This window comes from Mustela nigripes, unplaced genomic scaffold (assembly GCF_022355385.1).
Source record: "Mustela nigripes isolate SB6536 unplaced genomic scaffold, MUSNIG.SB6536 HiC_scaffold_148, whole genome shotgun sequence".
Lineage (NCBI taxonomy): Eukaryota > Metazoa > Chordata > Mammalia > Carnivora > Mustelidae > Mustela > Mustela nigripes.
Window position 1 is genome coordinate 7,942,036 of NW_026739562.1, and position 27,745 is coordinate 7,969,780.

The 27,745-nt window shown below is 34.9% G+C and overlaps 1 protein-coding gene across 15 annotated transcripts in view; it reads right to left on the reverse strand.

Moving 5' to 3' along the window:
- Positions 1–27,745, reverse strand: part of LOC132008453 (PHD finger protein 21A) — a 192,697-nt gene that overhangs the window by 137,309 nt on the left and 27,643 nt on the right. For 6 of the 15 annotated variants that reach the window (XM_059387092.1, XM_059387093.1, XM_059387084.1 and 3 more), the window contains exons 2-5: positions 26,791–26,831; positions 19,669–19,809; positions 13,753–13,785; positions 11,512–11,598 (exon numbers count right to left, since the gene is read on the reverse strand). In XM_059387092.1, the coding sequence (XP_059243075.1) occupies positions 11,512–11,598; positions 13,753–13,785; positions 19,669–19,722 (174 nt within the window). In that variant the 5' untranslated portion in view covers positions 19,723–19,809; positions 26,791–26,831. Of the gene's footprint in view, positions 1–11,511; positions 11,599–13,752; positions 13,786–19,668; positions 19,810–25,306; positions 25,434–26,790; positions 26,832–27,745 lie in introns of all 15 variants that reach the window. The other 9 variants (XM_059387098.1, XM_059387095.1, XM_059387099.1 and 6 more) reach the window with 3 other exon arrangements.

The following is a 27,745-nucleotide window of genomic DNA, read 5'->3' on the forward strand; positions in this document are numbered from 1 at the left end:
GTTCTGGCAAAAAGTGAAAGGTTTTTTAAAAGGTAACAAATTAAACACATTAGTTGGAGATTTCTAGGGCCTCATCTTTCAGAGCAAAGGAAAGTTTGGTGCTTAACTGACAGAAACTAATAATTACTCTGGTCATGTTCAGACAGAGCTAGTCGGAAAGAAGTTAGTCAATCCATACTGATTTACACAAACATTTGCTTCCTGAACTTGGAGTAAATCAACTTTGGGGAACATGTCTTCTGTGAAGATAATTTTACAGGGCAGCCTCTCCAACCAGCTACCATATGAAGATAACAGCCCAAGAGTAAACTCCTTTTTTCTGTCTGGTTTTCTCACCTTTCTCTGTTGGGAAAAAGAAATGCAAGAATCTGTGATCTGGCCTGTCTACTATAATGTTCAACAATTATAAAAACTGAAATCCATAAATACCACCAGGTTTTGATAAACTCTGATATTCTTAAACAATGTAGGTGTGAAAGTATTGTTAACAAAGGGACATCAAGGCTGCTATGCTTCAAAGGCATGGAATATTAATATTAATAACAATGGTGACAATATAGCTTATAAACAAATATTTTAAATATCAAACAATTTTAAAAATAATTCATAGCTCACATTTGAAATAAATTACATTATTTTCTATAATAGATTTACCTCCTTATAATATGTTACTTTGGCAATATATTATAGTAAAATCTTTTTTATAGTAAAATTATTTCTGCATTCCTTGCCCTAAAGCAGGTTGTTAGTTTAGGATGGCAAAGGGAGACTTTTCTAAAACCAGTAACAAGCACTAATGGATATTTTAACTGTATAGTATTTCAGGATTCACACATCTTCAAATATACATTATAATTAATTTACATTAGTAGAGAAAACTGTTATAGTCATAGATGGAGACAGACACTGTTGATTGCTTTTTCAACATCCATTATTCTCTATTCCTTCTGCTTCCTATGCTAACAAAAACCAATTTTGTTTGGGTGTCTAGCCTCCAAATGTTTGAGAGGCAAATCCTCAGCTCCAGAACCTAAATCAGTCTTGGATCCACTCTTCTTGCCGGTGACTACTTTAAGCATTGGCATGTGACAAAAATGGTCAATGAGATGCAAAGTCTGTTGAGGGCCTCTAACTAAGGTTTTCCCTGCTCTTAAAATGAGACATTTAAGAATAACTGGTCTTTTTTTTTTTTTTTTTTTTTTTTTTTTTGCCCCAGAATGTTCATGCGTAAGGATATAAAGCCTGGAGTTACAGCAATGACCATGAGCAATGTTTGCTGACATGCTGATGGTGGCAGAGCAGATGGATGACTAGAACTTGGGTTCTGATGGTGCTGCTGAACCAGACAACTCCAGTAACTCATTAGGTGAATAAGTCCACTTATTGTTTTAGTCACTTTTAGTTAGCCTTTCAGTTACATACAGCTAAAAGCATCTGAACTGGTCATTTTAATGCCCATATTATAGATGAGGAAACCAGTTCAGAGAAATTCAATAGATATAAAGGCCAATCATGATTAGAACCTCTTGCTTTTCTTTAACAAATGTTTAAATATCACTATGAGTGAAGCACTAGGTATACACCAGGTTTTAGGTGTGATGAGGACACAGTTCTTAGTGTCCTCCTTAGTGTCCTTAGTGTTCTTAGTGGCCTTCTTACATACCAACAAATAGTAAAATCAATACGATAGAGAGAAACAGAGCAAGGAACTACCAATTCACAAGAGAAAGCATTTAGCTAAGCAAAAAGATGTCAGGGATGAATATATCTGAGAGATAACAAACTTTTTTCTTGAGTGATTTAAAATTTTAAAAGATAACTTCCTATGACTCTTGTATTTCAAAATAAACATTTTTTTAAAACTTCCCAAGAAACAGATGTAATCTTATAAAAATAATGTTGAATAAAATAAGAAAGACAGAAAAAAAACATACTCTACATGATTCCATATGTAGGCAAAATTAATCTATGCTGTTATTAGTCACAATAGTGGTTTCTCTGGTGGAAGGGAACTGGAATGAAATAAAGAAAGCCCAAAAACTTTGTGTAGTAAATATCTGATACTGACATGGGTGCTAGTTACCCAGGTGTTCCAGCTTGCAAAAATATATCTTAACTATATATACATACACATAAATATAAACACATATATATGTAGTTTTCTATATCTATACTATACTTCAGTAGTTTAAAAAACTAATACGCTCCTTATAAAAAAATACAGATAATAAAGAGTATAAAAAGTTAAAAGCACCAGCTTCCTTGGTCACCTCTCTGGAATCCCACATTTCTGAGAAATCACTATTAACAGTTCCATGCAAATAATTCTAAATAGTCTAGAACTTTTCGCACATATTTTCTTTTCTTTCTTTCTTTCTTTCTTTCTTTTTTTTTAAAGATTCTATTCATTTAGCTGGCCACAGGGCTCAATCCCAGGTCCCTGGGATCATGACTGGAGCAGAAGGCAGATGCTTAACTGACTGAGCCACCCATGCACCCTCCACATATTTTCAAGTGTAAATAACCATGAACGCATATACACAATTTTTTTTAATATTTTGTATTTTAAATAAATCATACTGTAATGTTTTACAATTTGATATTTTTACCTTCCATTCATCTTCCTACTCGGGTAAGTACTTCATAATATGCATGTATTGTTAACTCTTGTGTATTACTTGCTAATGCACACGGATACATTTGCAGTTGTTTTCCACTTTTCATATGTGGCTATTTCTGTACTGTACTGTCCTGTAAATGAGCCTGTGGGTCAAATCTTTGCTTATATTAGGTTTAAGTACTAAACAAAGAAGATAAGAAAGAACATTCCAGGTCGAAGAAACGATAGAGCATAATAAAGAAAATGTAAGTATGTGTCAAGTCTGGAGGACAAGATGTGTATGGGTTCAATGGAGAAGCTCATGGGTAAGATAATGAGGCCACCATAAGGAGTCTGGATTTCTTCCTAGACTCTAAGGCAAAGGGAGCTACTGAAGAGTCATAAGCAGGAAAGCCAACATAAAAAGGTTGTATTTTACATCTTCCTTTTAAAAGTGAAAGGTTAGATGATAAAGACAGGACTGGATGCAAGGGGCTGCCATGTAAAGGGAGTAAGGGAGCACTGGCAATGTTAAAGAGCTTGAATAAACAGGACTTTGCAATTACGGATAAGAGACTAAGAGAGAGACAAAAGGACCATGACGACTTCCACTTTTTGCTTGGCCACTAGATAAATGGAATGTCATTAACCAAAAAGGGAAAGAAGTAGAATCTGAAGGGGGTAGATTTGGGATTCTATCTGGAGAATATGGAGCCCTGGGACATCCAATAGGCTGAAGCGGAAAATGCACATCTGTCTAGAGTTTGGAGAGAGAGGGGAACAAGAAATAAAGGTTTGGAGGTCACTGGCACTCAGTGGTGGTTTGAGGTTGTATGCTACCCATGGGGGGGGGGGGAGAACAAGATGAAAAGGAAGACAAGGATGAAACACCACAGAATATTAATTTTTAAAGGGCAGGGTAAGGAAGAAGTGGCTGAGAAGAAAAGTGAGTAGGTGCATTTGAAGTGGTCAAAGAACTAAGAAAGGAAGTTTCTTGGTTTTCTGAAGAAGAAAACCTTAAGAAGGAAATGGTCATTAACCTGAAATGCTACAGTTAGTTCAAGTAAAATGAAGTTTAAAAAAAAAAAAGTATTTTAGATTTGGTAGATATGTTACTAGAAGTTTCAGTGAGTTCACTAGAGCAGAATGAAGATGGAAACTGACTGCAGTGAGTTGATAATGGGCTATAAGGTAAGGCAAAAGTAACATCAAATAGAGACTAAGCCAAGATTAAGCTTTTTAAGAAATTTAATCATGAAGTGACACAAAGACAGGGCAATGGCAGAAAGAAATTAAGAAAAAGAAATTCTTGTTATTTAAAAGATAAAAGAAATGTAAGCATGTTTTATAAAGTCAGGAGAACCCAAAGAAGAAGGTACAATAGACAGAAATAAGTGACGTAGCAACACCACAGAGGAGACTGTTTCTAGATACATCACATTTCCAGACTGCTGGCCTGGCTCATTTACCGTTTTATACTACTTCACATCATAGAAGTTTTCCTTTTATGAAACTAAGAGAAAGCTGCTCTGAATTGAAACAGTAAAAATATTGAACATTCTTAAAACATTCAAGTAGGAAGCAACAATGAGAATATTTTTTCTCAAAAAAAAAAAATAGGAAACTGAAACTGAAAGGAAAATCTTTGAATGGGAAAATGCCTGAGCATGGACATGATAGGCCACCTTACTAGACTACTAGCTTCTTGAAAGCCTAATGAATTAATATATTTGAAAACACTTGCTATATATCTACTTTGCTAGGCTTGAGGGGTACAAATATGAGGAAGACACATTCTCTATCCTCAAGAATCTCACAAATAATTACAACACAGTGCAATGAAAACAAATAAGAGAGGTGGGCACAAATACCATGAGTACACAGAAAAGGGATACCTATCTAGCTTTGCCTGCAGAGTAGAAAGAAGTCAAGGAAAACTTTCTAGAGGATCTTGCTTACACTGGATCTTCAAAGGATAAGTAGGAATTTACCAGGTAAAAAGGAAAGAGAATTCATGCATAGAGAACAGCATATGCAAAGGCACAGAGAACTGAGTGAGACCAGTATAAAGAGATGACGGCAGGGAAGGATGCAAGAGAGTCAATCAAGAATGAGCTGCTAAAAGCATCAGTGCTAATGAGTTTGAACATCTTGAAGGTGATGACCAGTCACAGGAAAATAACACTCCAAGATTTTCTTTTCTTTTTTTATTATAATCCCAATGTAGTTAACATTCAGTGTTATTATTAGTTTCAGGTATACAATATATTGATTCAACACTTCTACCACCCAGTAGTCATCAAGATAAGTGTACTCTTTTTTTTTTTTTAAGATTTTATTTATTTGACAGACAGAGATCACAAGTAGGCAGAGAGGCAGGCAGATAGAGAGTGAGAGAAGGAAGCAGGCTCCCTGCTGAGCAGAGAGCCCGATGTGGGACTCGATCCCAGGACCCTGAGATCATGACCCGAGCCGAAGGCAGTGGCTTAACCCACTGAGCCACCCAGGCGCCCCGAGATAAGTGTACTCTTAATCGCCTTTACCTATTTCACCCAGCACCCTTTCCATCTCACCTCTGGTAACCATCTGTTCATTATAATTAAGAGTCTGTTTCTTGGTTTATCTCTTTCCCCTCTTTATTTGTTTCCTTTCTTAAATTCCATACATGAGTGAAATCATAAAGTATTTATTATTCTCTGACTGCCTTATTTCACATATAATTATTCTCTGACTGCCTTACTTCGCATATCATAGCACTTTACTCTTTGATCATCCATGTTACGGCAAATAACAAGATTTTGTTCTTTTTATGACTGAATAATATTCCATTGTGTATGTATACCACATCTTTATCCATCCATCTATTGATGAACACGGGTCGCTTCCATAATTTGGCTAAATAATGCTGCAGAAACCACGGGGGTGCATATATCCCCTTGAATTACTGTTTTCATATTCTTGGGTAAATCCTCAGCAGTGAGATTACTGGATCGTAGGGTACTTCTATTTTTAATTTTTTTTGAAGAACCTCTATACTGTCTTCCCCAGTGGCTGCACCAGTTTGCAGTCCCACCAACAATGCACAAGGGTTCCTTTTTCTCCACAATTGTTTCTTGAGTTTTTGATTTTAGACATTCAGAAAGATGTAAGCTGCTATATCTCATTGTGATTCTGATTTGCCTTCCCCTGATGATGAGTGATGTGGAGCATCTTTTCATGTGTCTGTTGGCATCTTTGGAGAAATGACTGTCTATGTCTTCTGCTCTTTCTTAATTGGATTATTCGCTTTTTAGTGTTGAGTTTTATAAGTTCTTTATACAATTGGCTACTAACCCTTTACTGGATATGCCATTTGCAACATTTTCATTCTTTTCACCCTCCAGGGACCTAGTACCATACCTTCCACTATAGAAAACTCACAATAAATGTATGTGGAATTAAAATATGAGTTACTTCATCAAGCTTCTTTGTCAATCTTTGATTAGTTAGGTACAACTACTGGCAATAGCAACAAATGTACTCCAAGAATAAAGGATATAAAAAGAAAAAACAGAGTAAGAAGCTGATCCCCTGTGTACACAAGAGGAAGTAAACTCAACAAACAACTGGACCAATGGTGTCCCATAAATACTGTGCAGGAGGGATGAACTTGACTGAATCCTAGGGAACTCCTAAGCTCTGGACAAAGATGAGGTCAAATTCCCACTATAATTTAAGAATCTCTAATAAAAATAACAATCTTAAATTCTAATGTGATGAGCCAATCACACTAGTTTGGTTCTGAATGAAAAAGGGTAACATTCTACAGTCACCAGCATCAGAGGCTGGAGATAGTCATCTATCAGGTTACCATTATTAGACTACAAGAACTAATTTACTTACTTGACTCCAATGCAATGAAGCCTAAAGGTAATGTAATTATTGTGCCTAATGTCCTATTTCAAAAAAATATTTGATAAAGGTCCACAGAATAGTTTAAGAATATAATTTACCAAATAAAACGGAACAAAGAATATAGTGATCTGGATTCTAGTCTCAAATCAGATACGGATTAATTATATATATAACCATGGCTAAGTCAAAACAGTCCACATCCCAGTTTATTTATTACAGTGATGTACTTACTCATGACTGCAATAAATGTTCTAAGTTCTTAAAAAAAGTAGTACTTGGGGGAAAAAAAGTAGTACTTGACCGGTAAGATGAAGGTGTTCCATATGAGATGAAGTTAACTCTATGACTAAAGCTAACCTATTCCATTGAAATAGAACTTACCTCCAAAAACATTCAGTGCACTCAATAGATACATATACATGATAGATACATATACAATGATATACCTTCATTAACTCCTAAAAGGCATTATTCAAACATTCCATAAATAAGGAAACAGATATATTAAATTATTAACTCAAAATCTATGAAAAAGTCTATTTCAGGAACAGAATCAAACTCCAGTTCCCCTCCCCCAACCACAGTCCCTTTTTCACGTCACCTACTTAGCTTAAATAATGTTGTTCTATGCATCAGAAACATAATTAGTTATGACAGGAACAGAAACTTCTCTCTCAAAGGCTTCAAATCCATTTTAGTAAGATATGTTCAAATTTAAAATGAGAATGGCTTCATAAATGGCAACTATTTATTAAACCCAGAAAGTATTTCATCTTATATTAGGTTAAGCAATCTGTAAGGAATAGAGACTGTAATTTTTAAACATAGAGTCAGAAAAGCAAAGCAGTAGCAAAGGCCAAAGACTATGAAGGTGTCTCTCTAAAAAGGAATAAGAAAAATAGGATAAAGGGTAAAAGGAAAATAAAACCTAAAACTGAACTGTTTCTAAGTATTCTAAGTTTCTAAGTATTCTAAGGAATACTATGGAATATCTGTACCACGGACAAGTGGCTTGAAAAATAAACCGCCAGTTAAGCATCAGATACCTATTAACTCATCTTCCACATTAGCAAAATGCTTTTTTCCTCCCACAGGGTACCTCCTGGGAAAAACTAGGTACTGTCATATTTGCTGTTAATCTGATACAGCATTTTCTGGAGGCTATTTGGAAATAAGTAGTAAAAAATATGTTTTTATAAAAAATATATATATTTAAGTTCTTTCAAGAAAAAGAACTTAAATTCTTTTATACTAACTTTAACCAAGTTAGGTAGATGGATTATTGTTTTCAATTCTTTATATTCTGATATAAAATTATTATCCACACCCGTTGTCATGTAACTTTGCAGGGCTTGGCCACATGATTTGTTTCGGCTAGTGAGATTTTAAAAGACTTGATGCCAGCAGAGACTTAAAAATGTATTTTGGTCTGCTTCGGGTATTCTGGTGAAATGGGTATGCCCCAGGTTGTTGCTGCCTCTTCGTGGCAGGCCTCCAAGTGAACAGGTACAGAGCAGAGCTGGCAGGACCAGCCAACCCACAAACTCAAGTAGATGTGTCTAGCCTAGATCAGGAAAACTCAAGGTGATATACAGATCCAGTGAGAAAATAAATGTTGTAAGCTACTCAATACAACACTGGTTTGTTATGCAGAACTATTACAGCAATAGCCGACCAATACATCCAGTAATCTCACACCTAAGAATGTATCCTAAGGCGATCAGAGACAAACAAATTCACACACGCATTTCTACCATAGCAGTATTTGTAACAGCAAAAAACTGGAAACATCCTATCATCAAATATTAGAGGAATAACCAAATTATAATCTATAGCCAGACCACTAAGTATTTGAACCTATAAAAATCGTAGTTTTAAAAAACACTCAAAAATGTTAGATGTTCATAATAATTTCAGTTTAAAAAAGCATCAAATGCAAGATGACTGTTTTAAAAAACTATCTAACCTCTATTCTGACAAGCAAAAGACCACACATCATGCCAAAATGAGGAGGAAGGGGTGCAAAATAAGAATGAACCCTATTAAAGAAATTAATAGTTGCTTCTATACTTCAGTATTAGTAGTATTTAAAATAGATGGATTCTCTGAATAGAGAGGTTCATATACCATGAGGAGAATGTCACTGGATATTTAAATGCTAACTCTCTGTAGAACAGACAAAAGTTTGGTGTTAAAAATTTTTTAAAATAATGTTTCTTGTCTATTCCTGGTTATAAAAAGGCAACATATTTACTGTAGAGATTAAAGCAAACATACATTAAGACCATAAAGAAAAAATAAACCACCTGTAAATTCATCAGCTTCCAACACTCCATAGTGACACTTTCTATTATGTATTTACATGCCTACATACATACATACAAGAAACACAGTCAAAAGTGGGATTATAATGCATATGAAGCTGCATGTACTTTTTCACTTGCTTTATCAAGAGCACATCCTCTATCATTAAAATATTTTTGAAATCATGATTTTTTAATGGCTCCATACCATGTAATTGGTTTAACCAATCAAGTCTGGGGATTTCCTGAGTTAAAACTGTCAACCACAAATTAAAGCCCTGTGGGCCAAGGAGCTGATTTCAAAATCTGCAATAGGGAGTTTATTCAAAAATCTCAAGTTACAGTTTGAAAACACTGGAACCTTCTAACCAAGAATTCAATGAAATTCACTGAGCTTTAGCCATGAAAGATGCTCACTAAAGACCATATTTTCCCAAATGGAGCATAACATTTCATAATTAGTCTTGAGGAAGAAACTGATTAAGTACCAAAGATTGAGGTAGTAATAACAAATAAGAATAAGTGCCCACTGTAAGAATTAATGACTATCCACAATGTTTGTTTTTTTAATAAAGCAAAAAAAGAGCATGTGTGCATCTATTACTTGTATAAATTTTTAAGTGGCTATAGAAAAAATGACAATAGAAAAGTGAACATAGTATAAAAGGAATAGAAACAAATAATGATAATGGTTAGTAGCTGTTAATTCTGGATTATGACATTCTTTGTACTTTGCTGAATTTAGCATTTTTCTCACAACCAAAAAAATTAATGTTACATTAAAATATCTGCCATGTGAGTAATGTAATTCAGATTTTAGTAATGAAAGTAAAAGGAAAATCAGTGTTTTGCCAGAGGCTAAGTAGATCTTTTGAGAAGGAAAAACAAAATGCTAGGCATTCCGCATTAGGCGTTTGTTGTAAAAGAAAACTATTTCAAACTGAATTATCAATGTTTTATGTTGGAAATAAGTCTGAGGAAGGCCCAGCTTCTAAAATTCAAACTTAGTTCAGATGACAGTTTACCACTTGATGAAATGTCTAACTGAACATAAACGTAAATGGTTACAATTTTCTATTAACTGAGGTCCCTAGTTTAAAAAAAAAAAGAAATTAAAGAAAAAGTTATAGAAATAAACTAAATCTTCACATCAGTTCCCACAAACAAAAATTTCAAATAAATGTAAATTTTTTCAATTGCCCCATTTTCCCCAAATGTAGCTTAGATTGTCTTAACTTTGTGACAGCATCCCCCACCCCTACTCCACTAATCAGTTCTCACCTTCTTTCCTGGCTGCAACACGTGAATTTTTCAGCAAAAGTGACTCATTCATTGGCATCTTGTCAAACTAACCCTGAAACTATAAGGAGGCTCAATGCTAACAGAATTCTAAAGCTAGAACACTTTCACTAACACACATCAATTTGACTTTAGAGACTGAATCACTTTCAGAGCCAAATACATACTAACGAACTCTGTTTATATTTTTTCTTACAAATTGTTCTCTACCACGCTATCTCCTCCCAATTTTAGTTTGGCAATTCCCTAATCTAAAATATCTCCTGTCTCTAGAGAAGACAAGGGGGGTATGCAGAAGCATAAGAACAGGAACAGGGAGAAAAAAAGCTGTTGTTCACTCAGCTTGGAAAAAGATTCTGTTCTAAACAATTAACAACTCATATCCATTCCACATAGTTCTCAAAATTTATTTCTCCTCTTAGTTAAGTGAAAACAAAATAGAAAACACAATACAAACACAATCAGAAATCTCCAGGGATACATTACTCTCATTACTATTATTTCACTAAACAAAAGTTAAAAAAAAAAAAAAAGAAAAAGAAAATCAATTATTGAGAACTGTTTACTCAAAAATCTTCAATAAGCTGTCACTAGCAGGAATTATGAATTGAAAATCACCTTATGCTTTTGGTTTGCACGTTCACCTACACCAAGACAGAAAACTCCTTTCAACCAGAGGGAGAGTGGTGGGGAAAGAACAGGAAACAAATGCTTTGTCAGATTACCATAGACATTTACTAAGAGCTCTATCAATTGTCACACTCCACCTGGTGGCAGGAGCTGCATGAATTGGCGAAGTAGAGGTCATTATACAAGAAATTCCAAAGAAAACTTTGCAGATGTCCTTGGAAAAAAAGCAAGATGCTCTTCTCTTGCTCTATATAGATTTATTTATATAGAGCAAGGTGCCACCAAAGTTTCTTCATGTAATAGGTCACTATCTAATAAAGAATAACATAAAGGTATGACAATAATCAGAATGGGAGACCTACATTTACAGCAATTTATTTACAACCATTTTCTCCACGGTAAGTTACATGTCATCTCAAGCCTTTAAAACAGGTTAACAAGACACATCCAGCAACCACAAGATTCTCTATCACATACTCCCACTAACTTTCTTTACCTCCTTCCCCTATGGGTAAACTATAGAGTTTAATTAACATAGTTAACAGCAGCCTGCCACATTGCTTTTAGGTATCTGCCAGGAACATATACCCATGGGATACTCTAGACACTGATTTCAACCAAAAATAAAAATAGATAAACAGAGCTCAAACAAAATTAAAACTGAGTCTGGCTGCCCACACTTATTTTCACACATGAGGAAAAATAGCAGTTCTCCTAGAAGCCTCGAGCAGACATATCTTTAGAACACAATGTTAAAAATATGCCCCCTCCCCCTTTTTTCCCTACCTGTTTCTCACTCAAAGCTGTGATTTTGGCTTGGAGTTCATGAAGCTGTTTCTTTAAATCAGCATTCTGATTGGAAAGAAAAAATATCTGTGAGAAAGATATTTCATTTGTTAACAGAATAGTAGCAAGAAGACTTTATGCATACTGTATTACAAATGATGAAGCAATCTTAAGCATTTAGCCAATCAAATTTGTCATGCATTAAATATTATCACCACCTAATGCACAGATCCTAAATGTAGCTCCTAGCACTGGAACAGGAGCAGTTCCTTTGCAATTGTTTCAAATTACAAGAAGTTTTATATCTTAGCATCTTGTACTGTAAGAGTATTCCTTCCTATTGAAACATTTTATTCTTTATAGAAAGTATCAGTTGACAAAAAACCTCAAGCTCCACTAATCAGACAAAAGCAGGAAAATGGAAGTTATAAGTATGCATAGACTACATACTTAAAGGCATTATCAATAACAATAAGAGTTTTTCTCTACTTGCCCTCTCTCTTATTTAGTAGAGTACATTTGTTATTTTAGCCTAGATTTGAAATGCTGTCAGTGCTGCAACCGCCTTAACACTACATCATTCAAATTAACACACTGACTACCAGGGTATTTTCTCAGTTCTAAAATTCTAGGAATCAAAAAAGAATACTATTTTAGATGAGATACACTGAGTGTGCTTGCTTTTTACTCAAGTGGGGAAAAAATCCAAAATTAAAATTTTCAAATGCTTAATGCAGCAGGACAGTCTACTAACAGACTGAACACCATTCCAATAAAAGACTACTTTTTCTTCATTGTTTCACATGCATTTCTTTTGATTCCCCCTGCTTGGTCTTCTGCCAGAGGTGGTGCACACATCCTCCCCCTCATGTTTACTCTACATTGTCTTTTTTATACTTGATATAAGGCTTCACTAATGAGATCACTCACAATGCTGTCCAACAACTTACTGCCCCTTCAGATTCTTTTGAGTTAAGATTACTCTGTTACATGACCACCAGCTCTATCAGAAATGCTAAAATTTTCTAATATTTCAGTTGCTGACAATGTAGGTTACCATATTACATATGAAAGAGTCTATTAATCTAAGGTCTACTGCCTCTTGGTTCCCTAAATCTAATTTAAATTTTAATACACTTTAAAAAATAAATAAAAATGGGAAAGCTTCTCAAAGAAGCAGGACTGTCAAACAGGAGTTAAATGTGGGCCATAATGCCAGCCCTCAGAATCCATGGATTATGTTAACACACACTAGTTAGGCCACTGGGTGCTAAGTTTTTGGAGAAATGAATATATTTCCCATTTCCAAAAATATCAATCTGCTTCAGTACCATTCTTTAATCCTGGAATTTATTTTCTTAACTTTACAACGGGGAATGTATGGTATGTTTAACAGCCATATATATATTGTGTGTGTGTGTATAACACACATATGGCTGTATAATACACACACACACACACACACACACACACAAATGGTCCTAAATGTTCTGTTAAAAGATTTATGGGTAAACAAATCCTGAAAGTCTGATAAATATTCTCCAAACTTGTGACCCACTGCCTAATGGCTACAAAAGAGACACTACCTGAACAATAAATCTAATCATCAAAGGCAAAATAACTTTTTAGGAAGATTTCTCTTCAGGGATAGAGAAAAAATGTCTAAGTCAAAAACTCTTATGAGAATTTAAAGAGAAAATAACATCTGCTAGGTTATCATACAAGGTACTTTTAAACCCTCTTTAAGAGCCCTTTCTAAGATAATTTTTAAAAATTTCTTTAAAAATTATTCTGAAATTATTTAATCATAGTGGAATTAAGTATTTAAATGTTCTGTACTGTACCTGTACTATATAAGCTATGAGAATGTAAGAATTGTTCTGGGTCATATACAATAATTTGGAGAATACAAAGTCTCAAAAGCTGACTCTGAATAAGCAGGCTTATGGAAGTGAAATGCAAACCATATGAAGAATATTAACTCAGTTTTTCCCCCCAAATACTCAAAGAAATGAACATAAAAGCAAAATAACAGAAACAAAGATAAAATGATAGCTACACTATAATAGATTGACTAGATTTTTCTAAACACTTGTAACATGAAGACTAATGTGCTAAAAACAACTGCTGCTAGAGAGGAGATAGTTTCTAAAACTTAAGTCCTGGTCTGTATTTTAGCATCTTATAGTTATTTTTAATTATTTTAATTTAAAAACTAAATGAATAAAAGTAGTACTTTACCTGTGGATCCTGCTTCATTTGAGCGACCAGTTTCTAGTAATAAAGAGAGAAAAGGAGCCATCAGTCTTATATATTAATCCACTATGGCTAATTGGACTTGGCCCCCAAAATCTAAAATTTTAAGTTTCCCAGAAAAAAACAAGCAACACACAATTGGAACAGACCAAAAGCCATATATGAGCCATAAAAAAGGTTACTGAGACACTCTTCTTAATATATACATATATATATATACACCAAACTACCACTTTGAGTTTGAAATTAAAAGCTCCTGCATTTTAACAAATCTGGAGATGGAGTGCGGGATGGGGGCTTTTTTTTTTATTAATTTTTATTTTTTTTTAAAGATTTTATTTATTTATCAGAGGGGGGGCGGAGAGCGAGCACAGGCAGACAGAATGGTAGGCAGAGGCAGAGGGAGAAGCAGGCTCCCTGCCAAGCAAGGAGCCTGATGTGGGACTCCATCCCAGGACGCTGGGATCATGACCTGAGCTGAAGGCAGCTGCTTAACCAACTGAGCCACCCAGGCGTCCCAAGGGATGGGGGCTTATAAAAAGCAATTTAAACAAGCTGGATGCTCCAAAAGCCAAACATCCCTTTAAAATGTTGTCATTGTTTAGAGTCCCAAAAAGCCTGGAAAGAAGCTGCTCCCCTAACAAAAAAGGCCTGTTTGTATACAGCAAGCTACAGATCTGGCAAGTTTGTTGGTTTGGTTCTCACCACAAAAGGAGGCTAGTATCAGCTGTGGACTTTGCCACTGTCTTCTGGGGGGGGGGGGTACTCCGCGGAGCTGTGATGCTCAGTATTTGAGAGTAAGGAAGTGAAGGAGCAACAACATAAACTCTACCTACCTGGGCTCCTCTGGGAAGGAGAGTGCTACCAGAATACTCAAAAAGAAAGACATTTACTCGGGAAAGCAGAAGTCCAAATAAAAGAGAAAGAAAAATGGACATCTTCTGACCTAATCCAACTTCTAAGAGCATCATTGCCCAAAAATAACAATAACCAGGACAGAAAAATTTGAAGGACAAAAAAATATCAGAAAGCTGATTCCTAAAAGTTATCTGGGAATAAGCTGTTCCCCAAGTAAATTTTTCATGTAACTAAAAAATCTGTCCCTCTCTTTGAGTGTCAAGGTACTTTAAAAGTTTTTACTCATAATATTTCTAAAATACATACTTATCTGTCCTTATCTTAAAGAGAAAAAAAGTCAGCTTTGACAGATACTTAGAGGCATGATTACATCAGTTAATATACTATTCTATAAACACTGTACCAGGTCCTTAAAACAAAAACCCCAAACTGCTATGATTTAAAGATTTCTCATTGTCTGCATTTTAGTTTTTCGATCTATTTCTTAATGCCAAGGAGTTAGCTAGGAAATCCTGTTACTATTATTAGTCTCCTCCAATAGCCCCTGAACCCCAACTCAAATCTGTGGCTTCTGATCTGCTGTGTGATATGTACAGTGAACTAGTTCTAAGATGAGCAAATAGGTTGTAATAGCTTAAGAAACGCCCCTTGAATAAAATGTATACTCTTCAGTGAATGACTTCTGATATTTACTGTAGTTGGTCAGGAGCCTTACTTCAGGTGCTAAGATGCATTCTGGATAGCTGAGGTTGCCAACCACATAACTTCTATACATACAAGGTACATGTTATTATGTTCTACTTCATATGTGACAGTAGTTAACTCTTCTATATCTGGCCTTAATCTACAAAACAGTAACAACACACATTCTAAGAACTCAGTGACAATGAACACACTTTATACATATATATTTTTCACCAGTGCAGCCTAAAGATTAGCCTCATTTTTCAATGAAAAATATCCTTAGTTTTCGTTTTTAATTTAGTTACTAGAGAGTTGGCTACTACACTAAAGGTGCCTTTTTTTTTTTTTAAGATCTTTATTTATTTGAGAAAGAAAGAGAGAGAGAGAGAGAGAGAGAGAGAGAGAGCATGCATATGAGCAGGGAGGAGGGGTAGAGGAGTTCAATCCCAAGACCTCAAGATCATGGCCTGAGCTGAAGGCAGATGCTTAACAAACTGAGCCAACCAGGGGCGCCTAAAAGTTGCTTTTTTAACCCATTGAGCCACCCAGGCACCCTAAAGTTGCTTTTTTAAAGCCGAAAAACATTTTCTTCCATGACACTGGAACTTAAAAACTGATAACCACTCTAATCCTCCACTCCTGGAGGAAATAAAGAAACCAACTTTTCTATCTATAAGTACTCAAGCTGCAATTTTAGACAATCAGAGGCAGGACAGGAGAAGAAGCTAGTCAACTTAACTAGACCATCCAAATCCCTCATGACTTTAAGCTGACACTATGTAATCAAAATTAAACTCCTTTATTTTGCAAGAATGCAGCAATTTTTTATGAGGATATACTTTACGCCAAAGGTCAGCGTAAGCTATAGTTCATAGAGAAATCGAGCCTACAATCTGTTTTTATAAATAAAGTTTTATTGGGACACAGCCACACCCATTCATTTATATATTATTTATGGCTGCTTTGTCTATACAGCAGCAGAGTAGTAGTGACAGAGACCACAAATGTCTCACAAAGTATAAAACATTTTACCATCTTTACAGAAAAAGTTTGCTAATCTCTGCTTTATACTATGCTCCATTCCATACATACTCCAAAAGTTTAAATATGGTTTCCATCAAATTCATGTAAGAATAATTAAAAAGGCAATTTCTCAAAAAAGATGAGCTACTCATCACAGGCCATTACTATTTCACATTTACTCAACATCAACCCATACATACATTGCAACTTTCTTAGCCATCTCCTTCTCCATAAAGAATAGAAAAATATACTTCTACCACAGCAATACTTTTCTAACATGCTTCTATCCAGTAAGCTCAATTTCAGCACTAATTCCATCCTTACCTGGAAATGCAAAGGGGAGGCTTTTGCTCCCATATTTAGTCAAATGTATGATCTGGCTTTGGCCTCAGCCTAATAGCCAGAGCCTACGTTGATGTTATTTCTGGCATTCCTGAACTTTTCATGATCAGTGATCATGTAGGTTACCACATATCCAACCAGAATAACAACATCAGATTTACAAACAAGGCACATCACTTGTATTTACTACTAATACTTAGTAATTTTCCCCAGATAGGAAAGTATTCTAAATGTAATTACAGTGCAAATATATGTTTTGTAAGTATATAAGTTGAAATATTATCAATCAACATAAAAATAAATGATTATTATTGCACAAACAATATGTGTAATAATTAAGGATGAATATAAAAGCTCCTGATTTATCCTAAAAAAAAGTTGAATATATAAATAAATAAATAATGTAAATATTAAGAGACTAGGATAACTTTCAGAAGAACATTATATCCCTTTTGAGTCAATAAATGTAATTTTAAAAATTAAATTAGATTTTAAAAAGGAATAAACATTAAATTTTTTCATGATTACGATTTTCATAAAATTGGTACATGTGAATTAAAAATAAAGAAGCAAAATAATATTTAAGAATTCTCATTTTTGGGATGCCAGGATAGGTCAGTCGGTTAAGCGTCTGCCTTCAGCTCAGGTCACAATCCCAGGGTCCTGGGATCGAGTCCCACATTGCCCTCCTTGCTCAGTGGGGAGCCCACTTCTCCCCCCACCCCCGCCTGCCACTCTGCTGTGCGCCAGCTCTCTCTTGAATGCACACTCCCCCTCTCTCTCTCTGACAAATGTTTTAAAAACTGACTTCTCATTTTTAGGAGTGCCTAGGTGGTTCCATTGGTTAGGCGTCTGACTCTTTCTTTTTTTTTTTTTTTAACATAAAGATTTTATTTATTTATTTGACAGAGAGAGAGAGAAATCACAAGTAGGCAGAGAGGCAGGCTGGGGCGGGGGAAGCAGGCTTTCTGTGGAGCGGAGAGTCCAACATTGGGACTCCATCCCAGGACCCTGAGATCATGACCTGAGCTGAAGGCAGAGGCTTAACCCACTGAGCCACCCAGGTGCCCCTAGGCATCTGACTCTTAATTTCAGCTCAGTTCAGGATCTCAGGGTCATGAGATCAAACCCCATGTTGGGCTCCACCCTTGGTATGGAGCCTGCTTGGGATTCTCTCTCCCTCTCCTTTTAAAAAAAAATTCTCATTTTTAGTAATTTAGTTCAATTAAGGAGATGAGTCAAGAAAGTCTTATTTGAGACTTGTTCATATCTTGTGAGAATGAAATAAAAGCAGAATGTCAATGCTGCCATCTCCAAATTTCTTGAGAGGAGGAATATCTCCTAAAATCACATACAACTTCATTAAATATCTTTGATCCATACAAATTTCCAATTGGTTATTGTTCTCCAGAAGTTCCTTCTATGATGATGTCAGCTTTGAACATATTATGAATTTAACTGTTGTCATTTGTCATTCAGCCAAATTAAGTATTCAATACAACTCTACATTAAAATACTTACATCTGGGAAAAAAGACAAGCTTGATTTTATAAACAAATTTTTATTCTCCTCAATTAGTAACAGAACAAGGCCAAATAAAATAAAATGTGCATAACTTATTATATACTAAATTTCTTAAAATTACCGTAAAACAAAACACACTTCACCTGGAGAAGCCCACCTGTACACAGCAACCTGTAAAACTACTGCTGAGCAAAATTTTAACAGATCCAAAGCAGAAGCAGGAATTTTTGCATACATAGAGACTTAAAAGTGTGTGTATGCCTTTGAAGCTTTCCTGTAAGCTCTCATCCACCCTAATTCTAAGCAACTTGCAAATTTTAGTAGTTATCAAAAGCCCAAGGGGTGCTTCCAACAATTTCAGAAATTAACTTTACATTGAACTATTTAGATAAAACAAGGGAAACTTGTTCCCTTCCTCTTTCTACTTCTACATCTCAAACATTCAAAAGTAGTTAATTCATCATCATTTATCACTTTTGATTGTATGTGTATATCAGTTTATCTTGAGCCTGGGACCACATCCAGCTAATGTCTAGAAAGGGGATAGAAACAGTGACATTCTGTTTACAAGATATATGGTAATGACCCAGTTATTTAAGGAGAGCTTCATTTCTGGATTAGTTATATTAAATAAGCTGTATTATGCATATAAAGTATGTTATACATATTTAATATTACTTTATTAATATTATATAAACAATTACTCCATATATTTACTTACACATTTTTAGGTTTGTTTAGCCTACGTACCTGAGGTAAATTTTAAGAATCATAATATTTGAAATTTAAACATCTGTGAAGGCAGTGAAGTTTTTGTTGGTTTTTTGTTTGTTTGTTTGTTTGTTTGTTTTTTTGAGAGAGAGAGAGAAAGTGAGTATGAGATGGAGGCGGGAGAGCAGATGGAGAGGGAGACAGAGAATCCCAAGCAGACTCCATGCTGATCATGGAGCCCAAAAGGGGCTAGATCTCATGACCCAGAGATCATGACCTAAGCTGAAATCAAGAGCCAGAGGCTTAACAGACTGAGCCACCCAGGCGCTCTGGCAGTGATGTTTTCTTTACTAAAGACCAGAATCAAGGCATAAAGCTGAGTTATGTAAAAAAACTTCAGTATAAATGGTAGTCAATTTAAACATGCCTCATTACTTAAAATATACAAGTTAATTCACATGAACAAAGTTCTTCAAATGAACCCCCAAAAAGAGTTTGTTTTTTTTTAACACCTTTAGTCTATGAAAAAATATTTTCCATTTTTTTCCTCTGGAAAAGGAAGTCAGGAATACTTTATTAAAATTCTTAGAAGTACTGTCAGTGAGTTTGTTATTTAGCAATAAAAGGTAAATGACATGACCCTCAGACAACTATCTGAAAGACGATTCAAAAGTGTACTGAAATTCAGAGATGGGACAGCTTACTAATCTTAGCCATTACTTAACAACACATCACGGAGAAACCAATAATGGAACATACCTGGTGAACCTGAATTTCCACTTTAAGAGCCTCCTGTAGAGTCTGCAACTCCATCCTCCAGCTTCTCCACTTTCTCTTATGTCTGCTAATTCTACAGTTTCTTCAGCCTCCGTTTAAAATAAACTCCTCTTCTCACTGCAGCTGTGGAGATCATAAAATGTTTTGGATCATAAAGGAAATATTCGTGTTAAATAAAAGAAATTACATTAGCTGAAAATTATCTGATGCTCTAACACAGAGCAAGAAGTTTCCCAAACAGATTTCTTTCCAAAATGAATAGTTTTGTAAGGAATTAGTACCAAATCTTTCTGGGTTTAATTCACTGAACATTCCTCCACAAAACACTTCAAGTAAGTAAGAAACGGGGGTGCGGTGGGGGTTTAATCTCGTCATGAAAACATCTAAGCATGCTTACATGCTCAGCATCATGGTACATCCTGCATTCTGAGGACACAGAACACAGAGCTGAACAAGACCACTTCTTCAGATGAGCTGGGAATCCAGAGGTCAAGACTACAACCATCCAGGATGCACTGTCCTTAGAGACACACAACAACAGGGTCATACATTTTTAAACATCACACAGAGTGAACTGGAAAGTTCAGGGTCTCTCAGAGTTTAAAGAAGACTGGTGTGATTTCGTCTAGATAGATTCTTACTCTATTTTAAAAATAAAACTCAAAACAGGAAAATTCTCATATCATCTAAAGGTTTACATTTAACAAATTAATACTTTACACAGATACAATGCAATCTAACTCTGCTCTGCATAAAGTTACAATAAGCATGTTAAAAAAAATAAACCTCTCATGTCTAATAGAGGTGGTGGTCTAGCAATGGATCAGACAACGAACACCATCTTCCTCACACCTGCCAGCACATCTCTTTTGGCTGTGTGTGTAACTGTGGCAATAATGTCAAAGGTCTGAACTTGTGCATGTGAGCTTTCCCATTCTTCTCTGCTCATCACCACAATTTAAAGAACTCAATGACTAATTTCTCTTTTAATTTTTTTTTCCTTTTCCTTGAATGTGGCCTTAGACATGATTTGAGGCAACCTCCCAAAGCAGAAGTTTGCTTTTGCCAAAATAAATTTAAACTTTACTTCTTTCCTTTCTCCTCTTTGTACCTATAAAACCTGTAGCTACAGCAGCTTTTCAGCATTCTTATAAACCGAGGAAGGGAACAATCAGGAATCTGAAAGAACCACTACTCCTTAAACCAATTCAATGAGATTCATAATCTTTTTACACTTTCCAAAAGTTATTTACCTATGGATCAAGTCCATATTCAACCTAAGTTTTCTTAAAACTTCTTTAAAACCTTCCTTAATAGTTACAATGTGATCAATAACTAGAAAATATATTCCTCTGAATATTAATTTTCATTAAATTTGCTTAATCTTGCTAGACTTAAAACATCACTGGCAATCTTTCCCCTAGGATTTATTTTTGTTATGTAATACCAACACACTCTAACTTAAAAAATAGTAAATGTCAAAAATATAAAATTCCTTCAAACATAACATCCATAGAGCTAGGAAAGGATTACTATACAATCATACTATCAACCAAAAAATTATTAACCAAAAAAAGACAGCACGTTTAGGGGAGACCATTTGCAAAAGGAGATATATTTTGATAAACTACAAAAGCAGTTTTTTAGCTACTTATTATCTTAGAAAACCTATAGAACTGTAATAAATAACTAATTATCAGAATCATGAAGTTACTAAGACCGGGGTTTTTCTTGTCATGTAAGTGTACTCTATATACAAAAGTAAATGTTAAAACTATAGCATCACTTTATTGTTATTTTTTGGTAAGATTTTGTTAAGTAATCTCTATACCCAAGGGGCAGATTGACCTTACAACCCTGAGATTAAGAGTCACATGCTCCAATGACTGAGCCACCTAGGGCTCTCCCTTTAATTTTAAATAGTAAAATAATCTTCCTATTTGAATTTGCAACATATATATATATATATATATATATATATATATATATATATACACACACACACACATATATATTAGAGTTCAACTTGAATTTGTTGAATTAGTTTTGATTTTTGCAAGGTTCTATTAGAAAACATGACCAAAAATGATTTCTTATAATTTTTTGTCAAATTAAGAATCACCTTAAAGTTAAAGGAGTATTTTCAACAATAAAAAGGCCATATTTGATTTTACTGATAGTAACACAGAACAGTATAGTTCAACTCCACATGTAAACTCTGGAAACAAAGAACAGGTTAAAAAACAGGGAGAACTTACAATATAGAACTTACAACATACAAAACAAAGGGTTAACATAATTTATACGTTACAGTGATTACAAATTTTAAAAATATGAATAAAGCAGCTCATAGAAGAATAAGAATGACCAAAAAACATGAAAAACATCCATCTTCAATAGTCATAGAAATGTAAATTTTAAGAAGATGAGTTTTGTCTATCAAACTGACAAAGATCTGTAGAAACAGGTATACTCTGAGCTGTCAAGAGTTCAGGTTGGGTGGCACTTTCATAATTTGCTACTGGTTATCTCTGGGTGGTAGCACTAAGGGTTACTTTCAGTTTTTCAGATTATTGATGTTTTGACATTTTTTTCCACAGAAAATATCCATTTATTTTTAAATTTAAAAAAATTAGCTGAAGATGGCTAAAGTCTCAGAAAATCTGATACCGAGGAAACAAAATGTTCAGGAAAAGAAGAAGTAAAACCAGGATTTAACCTGGAGGCTCTAAATGTCAAAGAGTGCCTCGCAGGATAAGAAGCCCGTAACTCAAGTTAATGAGGAGCTGACAGCTTTTATTCCTTCATCAGATTGTTGTCTGCTTATTAGACACACAGAAAGGCACAAAATTTTATTTGGCCATGACTAAATGCCAATTATTCATTTTATTTCAAAATAAAGCTGAAGGGTTAAAAAAGTTAGTGACTTGTTATAGAAAAGCTATGAAGGATGAGAAAATTCATTTTATACCCTACTTCTTCAAAAAGTTCTCTTTCTGGATAGCAGTTTTAAGAGATTGGTCTCTACCTAAAGAAACACATTATATACATATATTTATAACTTATAAAAACAAGGCAGGCGCATGTTGAACCCGTTTAAAAATTATTTTGGGGGTTTAGAAAATTTATGCAGCTATCATATGATGACAATTTGGGGGCAGTTTATAGCATCATAGAAAAGGTTTTATTTGCTAAATTTGTAAAAACATCATTTATCGTATTTTGACCAATTCCAGTAAGTTACAACTAACAAATCAGTTGCTACAAGGTAAATATAAACAGACTCATAAAGCAGTAATAGACACACTTTACTGAGATACAAGGCCTTTTACCACCTAGCAGCTCTAAACGCTACCATCAGAGAGGGCAATTGCCTAGCTCAAAATACTAATATATGTTATCTTCAGAACTATACATGTCAAACTCCTGGGACACCTAGCGGCTTCTCACCTTCAAAGAACATAAAACCAAAAGCACAAACAAATAAAAACTTCACAAACCAACAAAACAAAAATAATAATCAAATCCGACTAAAAAAAAGACAGCTGTGATATATGGAAAGCACACTCACCATCCCCCTAAAACAAGAAAAAATGGATTCCATTTACTTGCTGTGTAACCACTCTCAGCCTCAGGGTTTTTAATTTGTTTGCTTATAAATCAGAAAAACGGGAAAAATATCATCTACTCATAAAACTGTTACGAGGTTTAAGAGATGATCTTATTTGAAAAACCCTTTGTAAACTACAAAGTTCTATGCTATTCTTAACATACTTAACTCTTTCATTCATACAAATCAACTTTCTAATAAACTTCTCAACACAGTATATTGCTGAGAAGACTGTCGGCTTCCCTATTTTCAAACTCTCTAAGGAAGGGCTTTCTAACTATTTTGCTGGGTACAGTTGTGCTTAGAGATATGTGACCTCTAGGTCTTTCATTATGATTCTAATAATGTAGTAATGCTGTACCTCTGAATGTACTGCTAAGAAACACTGCTCTGTTCCTATATTGGTATAAACTTTTTTTCCCATCAAAACTCAAGTTGTCCACCAACTTTCATTAACCAACAATAAGCCCATAAAACACTGTGCCCCTAGACTGAATTCCCTAAAAATGGACAGCTCAGTGGTCTATACCAAATATTAACTTGGTGTAAGACTCCAGTTGGTGTTTTGTTTTGTTGTTTTAATTAAGAAAACTCTACATCAAATGTGGGGCTCAAACTCATGACCCTGAGATCAAGTCTCATGCTCTACTGACTAAGCCAGCCCAGTGCCCCAAGACTCCACTTTTGATCTATATATTATGCAGAATACTGTCTAGAGTAGGTTTAATTTTTTAAAAAAAGAAGTAGGGGGTGTCTGGCTGGCTCAGTCAGTAGAGTGTGTGATTCCTGATCTTGGGGATATAAGTTCGAGCCCCACACTGGGTATAGAGATTACTTAAAAATAAAATTTAAGAAAAGTAGAAAGTCTTGACAGATCTATGTGTCCTTACTTGTCACATGTCAAACACTAAAATATCAGGTTTCAGTTTGCACAAAAATGCTGAGACATAAATAGTATCTTTAACTTTTAACCTAATAGTGCTAAAAATTATCACAGATGATAAAGCTCTTTAGCAGCACTTAATGAAAACTAGTATTTACTAACATGAATAAAATGACATTAAAAAAACAATACAATGTTTGTTTTCTTATTTTCATGACAGTACTTCTTTGGTGACTCTCAACATGTCAACAGAAAATACTACTGCACAAAGAACTTGGCAATCCTGATTTCAGAGGCTACCCTCCAACACTGGCAAGGTAACTATGCTCAAGTCTTGATATTAATAGCTGTTGACAAAAATCACCTCAGCTAGTGAGACTGATGTTGCCCTAACCATTAGCCATTAGATTAGATTTATACGCATATACATAAACACACACACACACACACACACAAAATTAGATTTATGATAATGTCTGAATGTGTTTGAAAAATCTCTCCTCTGTGTGTTGTTTTTTTGGGAAGGGGCCAGATCCTTATTTAGAAAAAGAAAAGGAATCCCTACACAGGTTACACCATCGCAACACAGCATCAAGTCAGGGGTTCCCAGTAGCACCCTCTTCATCATGGTCGGCTGCATTGTCTTACATCTCTATCTACCACCAATGCTCATCCTGAAATGTAGTTTCTACCTCATATCCCTGGGCCCACTCCTAGCTAATATACACATTCTTCTATTTCCTACCTTTCTTTACAGAAATCAAGCAAGTCTACTAAAATCAGCCCAACTATACCCACTAAGAACATTGCAAGTAAATTTAAAAAACTCATAGAAATTCAGAATGGAGTCTGGAGAGTAGTATATAAGAGCACAGTGACAACAAGGCAGAGATTTTAGAGTTGACTGCCACATTTACTAGAATGCTATTTAATGATAAAAAATTGTCCAGATAAGCCTGGCCAGAAACATATCAATATTTACTACACAAAGAGTAACACCAGAGGGTGTGGTCATCTTGGCATAACCAATAAGCACTTAATAGAAGTGGAAGTTACGGGAGGATAGATTTCAAATCAATTTAAGGAAGAGCTAAGGATTAGAGCTGTACGAAAAAGGAATGGGTTACCTTATGAGGTAGTGGGCTCCCTGTCATTAGAAGTATTCAAGAATGCTGCATATCATATCCCCCTCTTGGAGATTCACAATGCACATTAGCATATTAAAGGTTCTGAGAAGTCCTGCAGTAAAGAAACCTGTTTAACTTTGTTTAACGCAGCATTTCCCAAATTATTTGACCACAGAACATTTTTCCCACCCCCACCCCACCTCAATAATAGTTACTCATTTCTGAGGAACTAGAATTCCTCAGAATACATTACAGAAAATAATGAGCTACATTTTTTTTAAATGTAGTATTCAGTATGTACCCGAATAACAATCTGTCAGGGATATAGGAGAAGAAACTGCCACACCGGTAAAAGTCTGGAAGAGAAAAGCCCTTAGGGTCCCCTCTCTAAGATTCTGTGATTCTATCACATCTCAAAGAAAAGGACTATAGGGTCTTGATTATTTATTTAAAAAGGTTCCATGAGAGAAAGGCAAGTAGAATAAAAACGTAGTAAAATGCAAGGTTAACTGGTTCAAATGCCTCCCTTTCATGTTCAAAGCCCAATCCCTAAAAGGTAAGAGAGACACCTCAAGGACAGTGAATTATCAAAAAGAACCCTTAACCAAATATCTACTCCAGCCACTACATTAATTAAAATTTGAGAGAGAGAATTTAAAAAACAAAAACAAAAACAAGTTGCCTTGTATTAGGGAATGATCCTATTCCGGCTCTCTGGTTTAATTTTTGATTATAATACATGCTCTCCAAATAAGGTTAATATTTGTTTGATCCTTGGTCACTAGACTGCCCTGTGCGATTTCCAATCCTGAATTAGTCATTCCAAAAAAATGATTAAAGTGTGATGATCTATAAGCTGTTAGAGTAGATACTAAAGTAGATCTTAGGAAAAAAATATGTTTGCCTATATGCCCCCACACTGCTACATTTCACTCTCTCTCTTATTTTTTCCTCTTTTAGAATTATCTAAACAACACACACTAAAAATATAATATCAGACATGAAGCCAATCCAGCATTAAATTTAAGGATATAAATGCTTAAGAGTCCCAAATTTCAAAGTCGAGGTTCCCATAGTTACATTAACCTAGCCATTTTGCACACATACTAAGGCCATCAAATTTAACAGCATATTAAGTAATACAAAACACAATAGGAACCTAAACTTTTGAAATTCCTGACTTTAGAATTTTCAGCTTTAAACACTGCATAAAGGACATTTTTGGCAAAGGGGATCTTTACATTTTAACAGGTTATCGAATGTAGGAACATGCAAGCCCAGCAGTATTATTAGAAACATAAATGCATTTGAGATATAGCTATGTGAAATTAGACAAAAATTCACTTTCACTCAGTGCAAACAGTAAAGCCTCATTTCTAGGAGAGAGCTTTTTGGGGAAAAAGAAAAAAAAAATCACTGATCATTTGAATTACTACCCAACTAGCATCAGGCACATTATCCCTCCCCCTCGTGAAAGTACTTACCAATTTTGGGGAAACGGGCTCTCCTTCAGCTCTCTTGCTCCCTACAGTAGAAGAAGGGGAAAATGGAATTAGACTATAAACACAGACTTATGACACGTTAAAAAAAGCTGAAGACTTAAAGATTTCTATCTGACTTTAAGAAGAAAAAGTAAAACATACAAAAATCTCCACAGCTTTAGCCACCACCCCACCTCAAAAAAGGGAAAAGAGGTAGTTTTCACAGCAAGGAAAAAAATTCAAAGGCAGTTAAATCTCTAATTTTCCATTTTTCACTTTACTGCAAATTTTCCAAGACAAGGAAAAGTAAGTAGTTGACAGTTTCCCTTTCCTAAGGGACGCACAAAAATAAAATGCACCTCATCTAAATAAAACACAAATATAAGCTCATCCCCAACAAATGGTCTTCCCTGTTCATTGCTTTGTTAGTAACAAATTAAGGTTACAGCACTGACCCTTAGTTTGGTCTCTTTAAAAGGCTTTTCAATTAATCTTGAAATTGACTTGTCTGATACAAGGCTTTAAAATTCACAACGTCTTGTATGTATCATCGTAAGTTCGATTACATGTTTCATTTAAATTATTCAAGTCTCACCACTTCAGACTGTAAGCTATGTAACACAAACATGCCTTTCTCTTTGCCACATATTTAATCAGTGATAGAGCCAGAAAGAAAATTAAGGTTTTGGGAATCTTGCTCAAACATTCAATGATGATATTATCAATTGCATTTTTTAAGATTAACTAAACTCCATTAAGTTGACTTCAAAGTTAGAAGAGCCAAGTCAAGCTATACTGGTTTGTTTCAGGGTTTTTTGTTTTGGTTTTTGGTTTTTATGGGGGGGGGTGTTTTTGTTTTGGGTTTTTGTTTTTTTTTTTTTGCTTTTGTTTGTTTTTTAAGATTTTATTTTTATGTAATCTTTGCACCCAGCGTGGAGCTCGAACTCATGATCCTGGA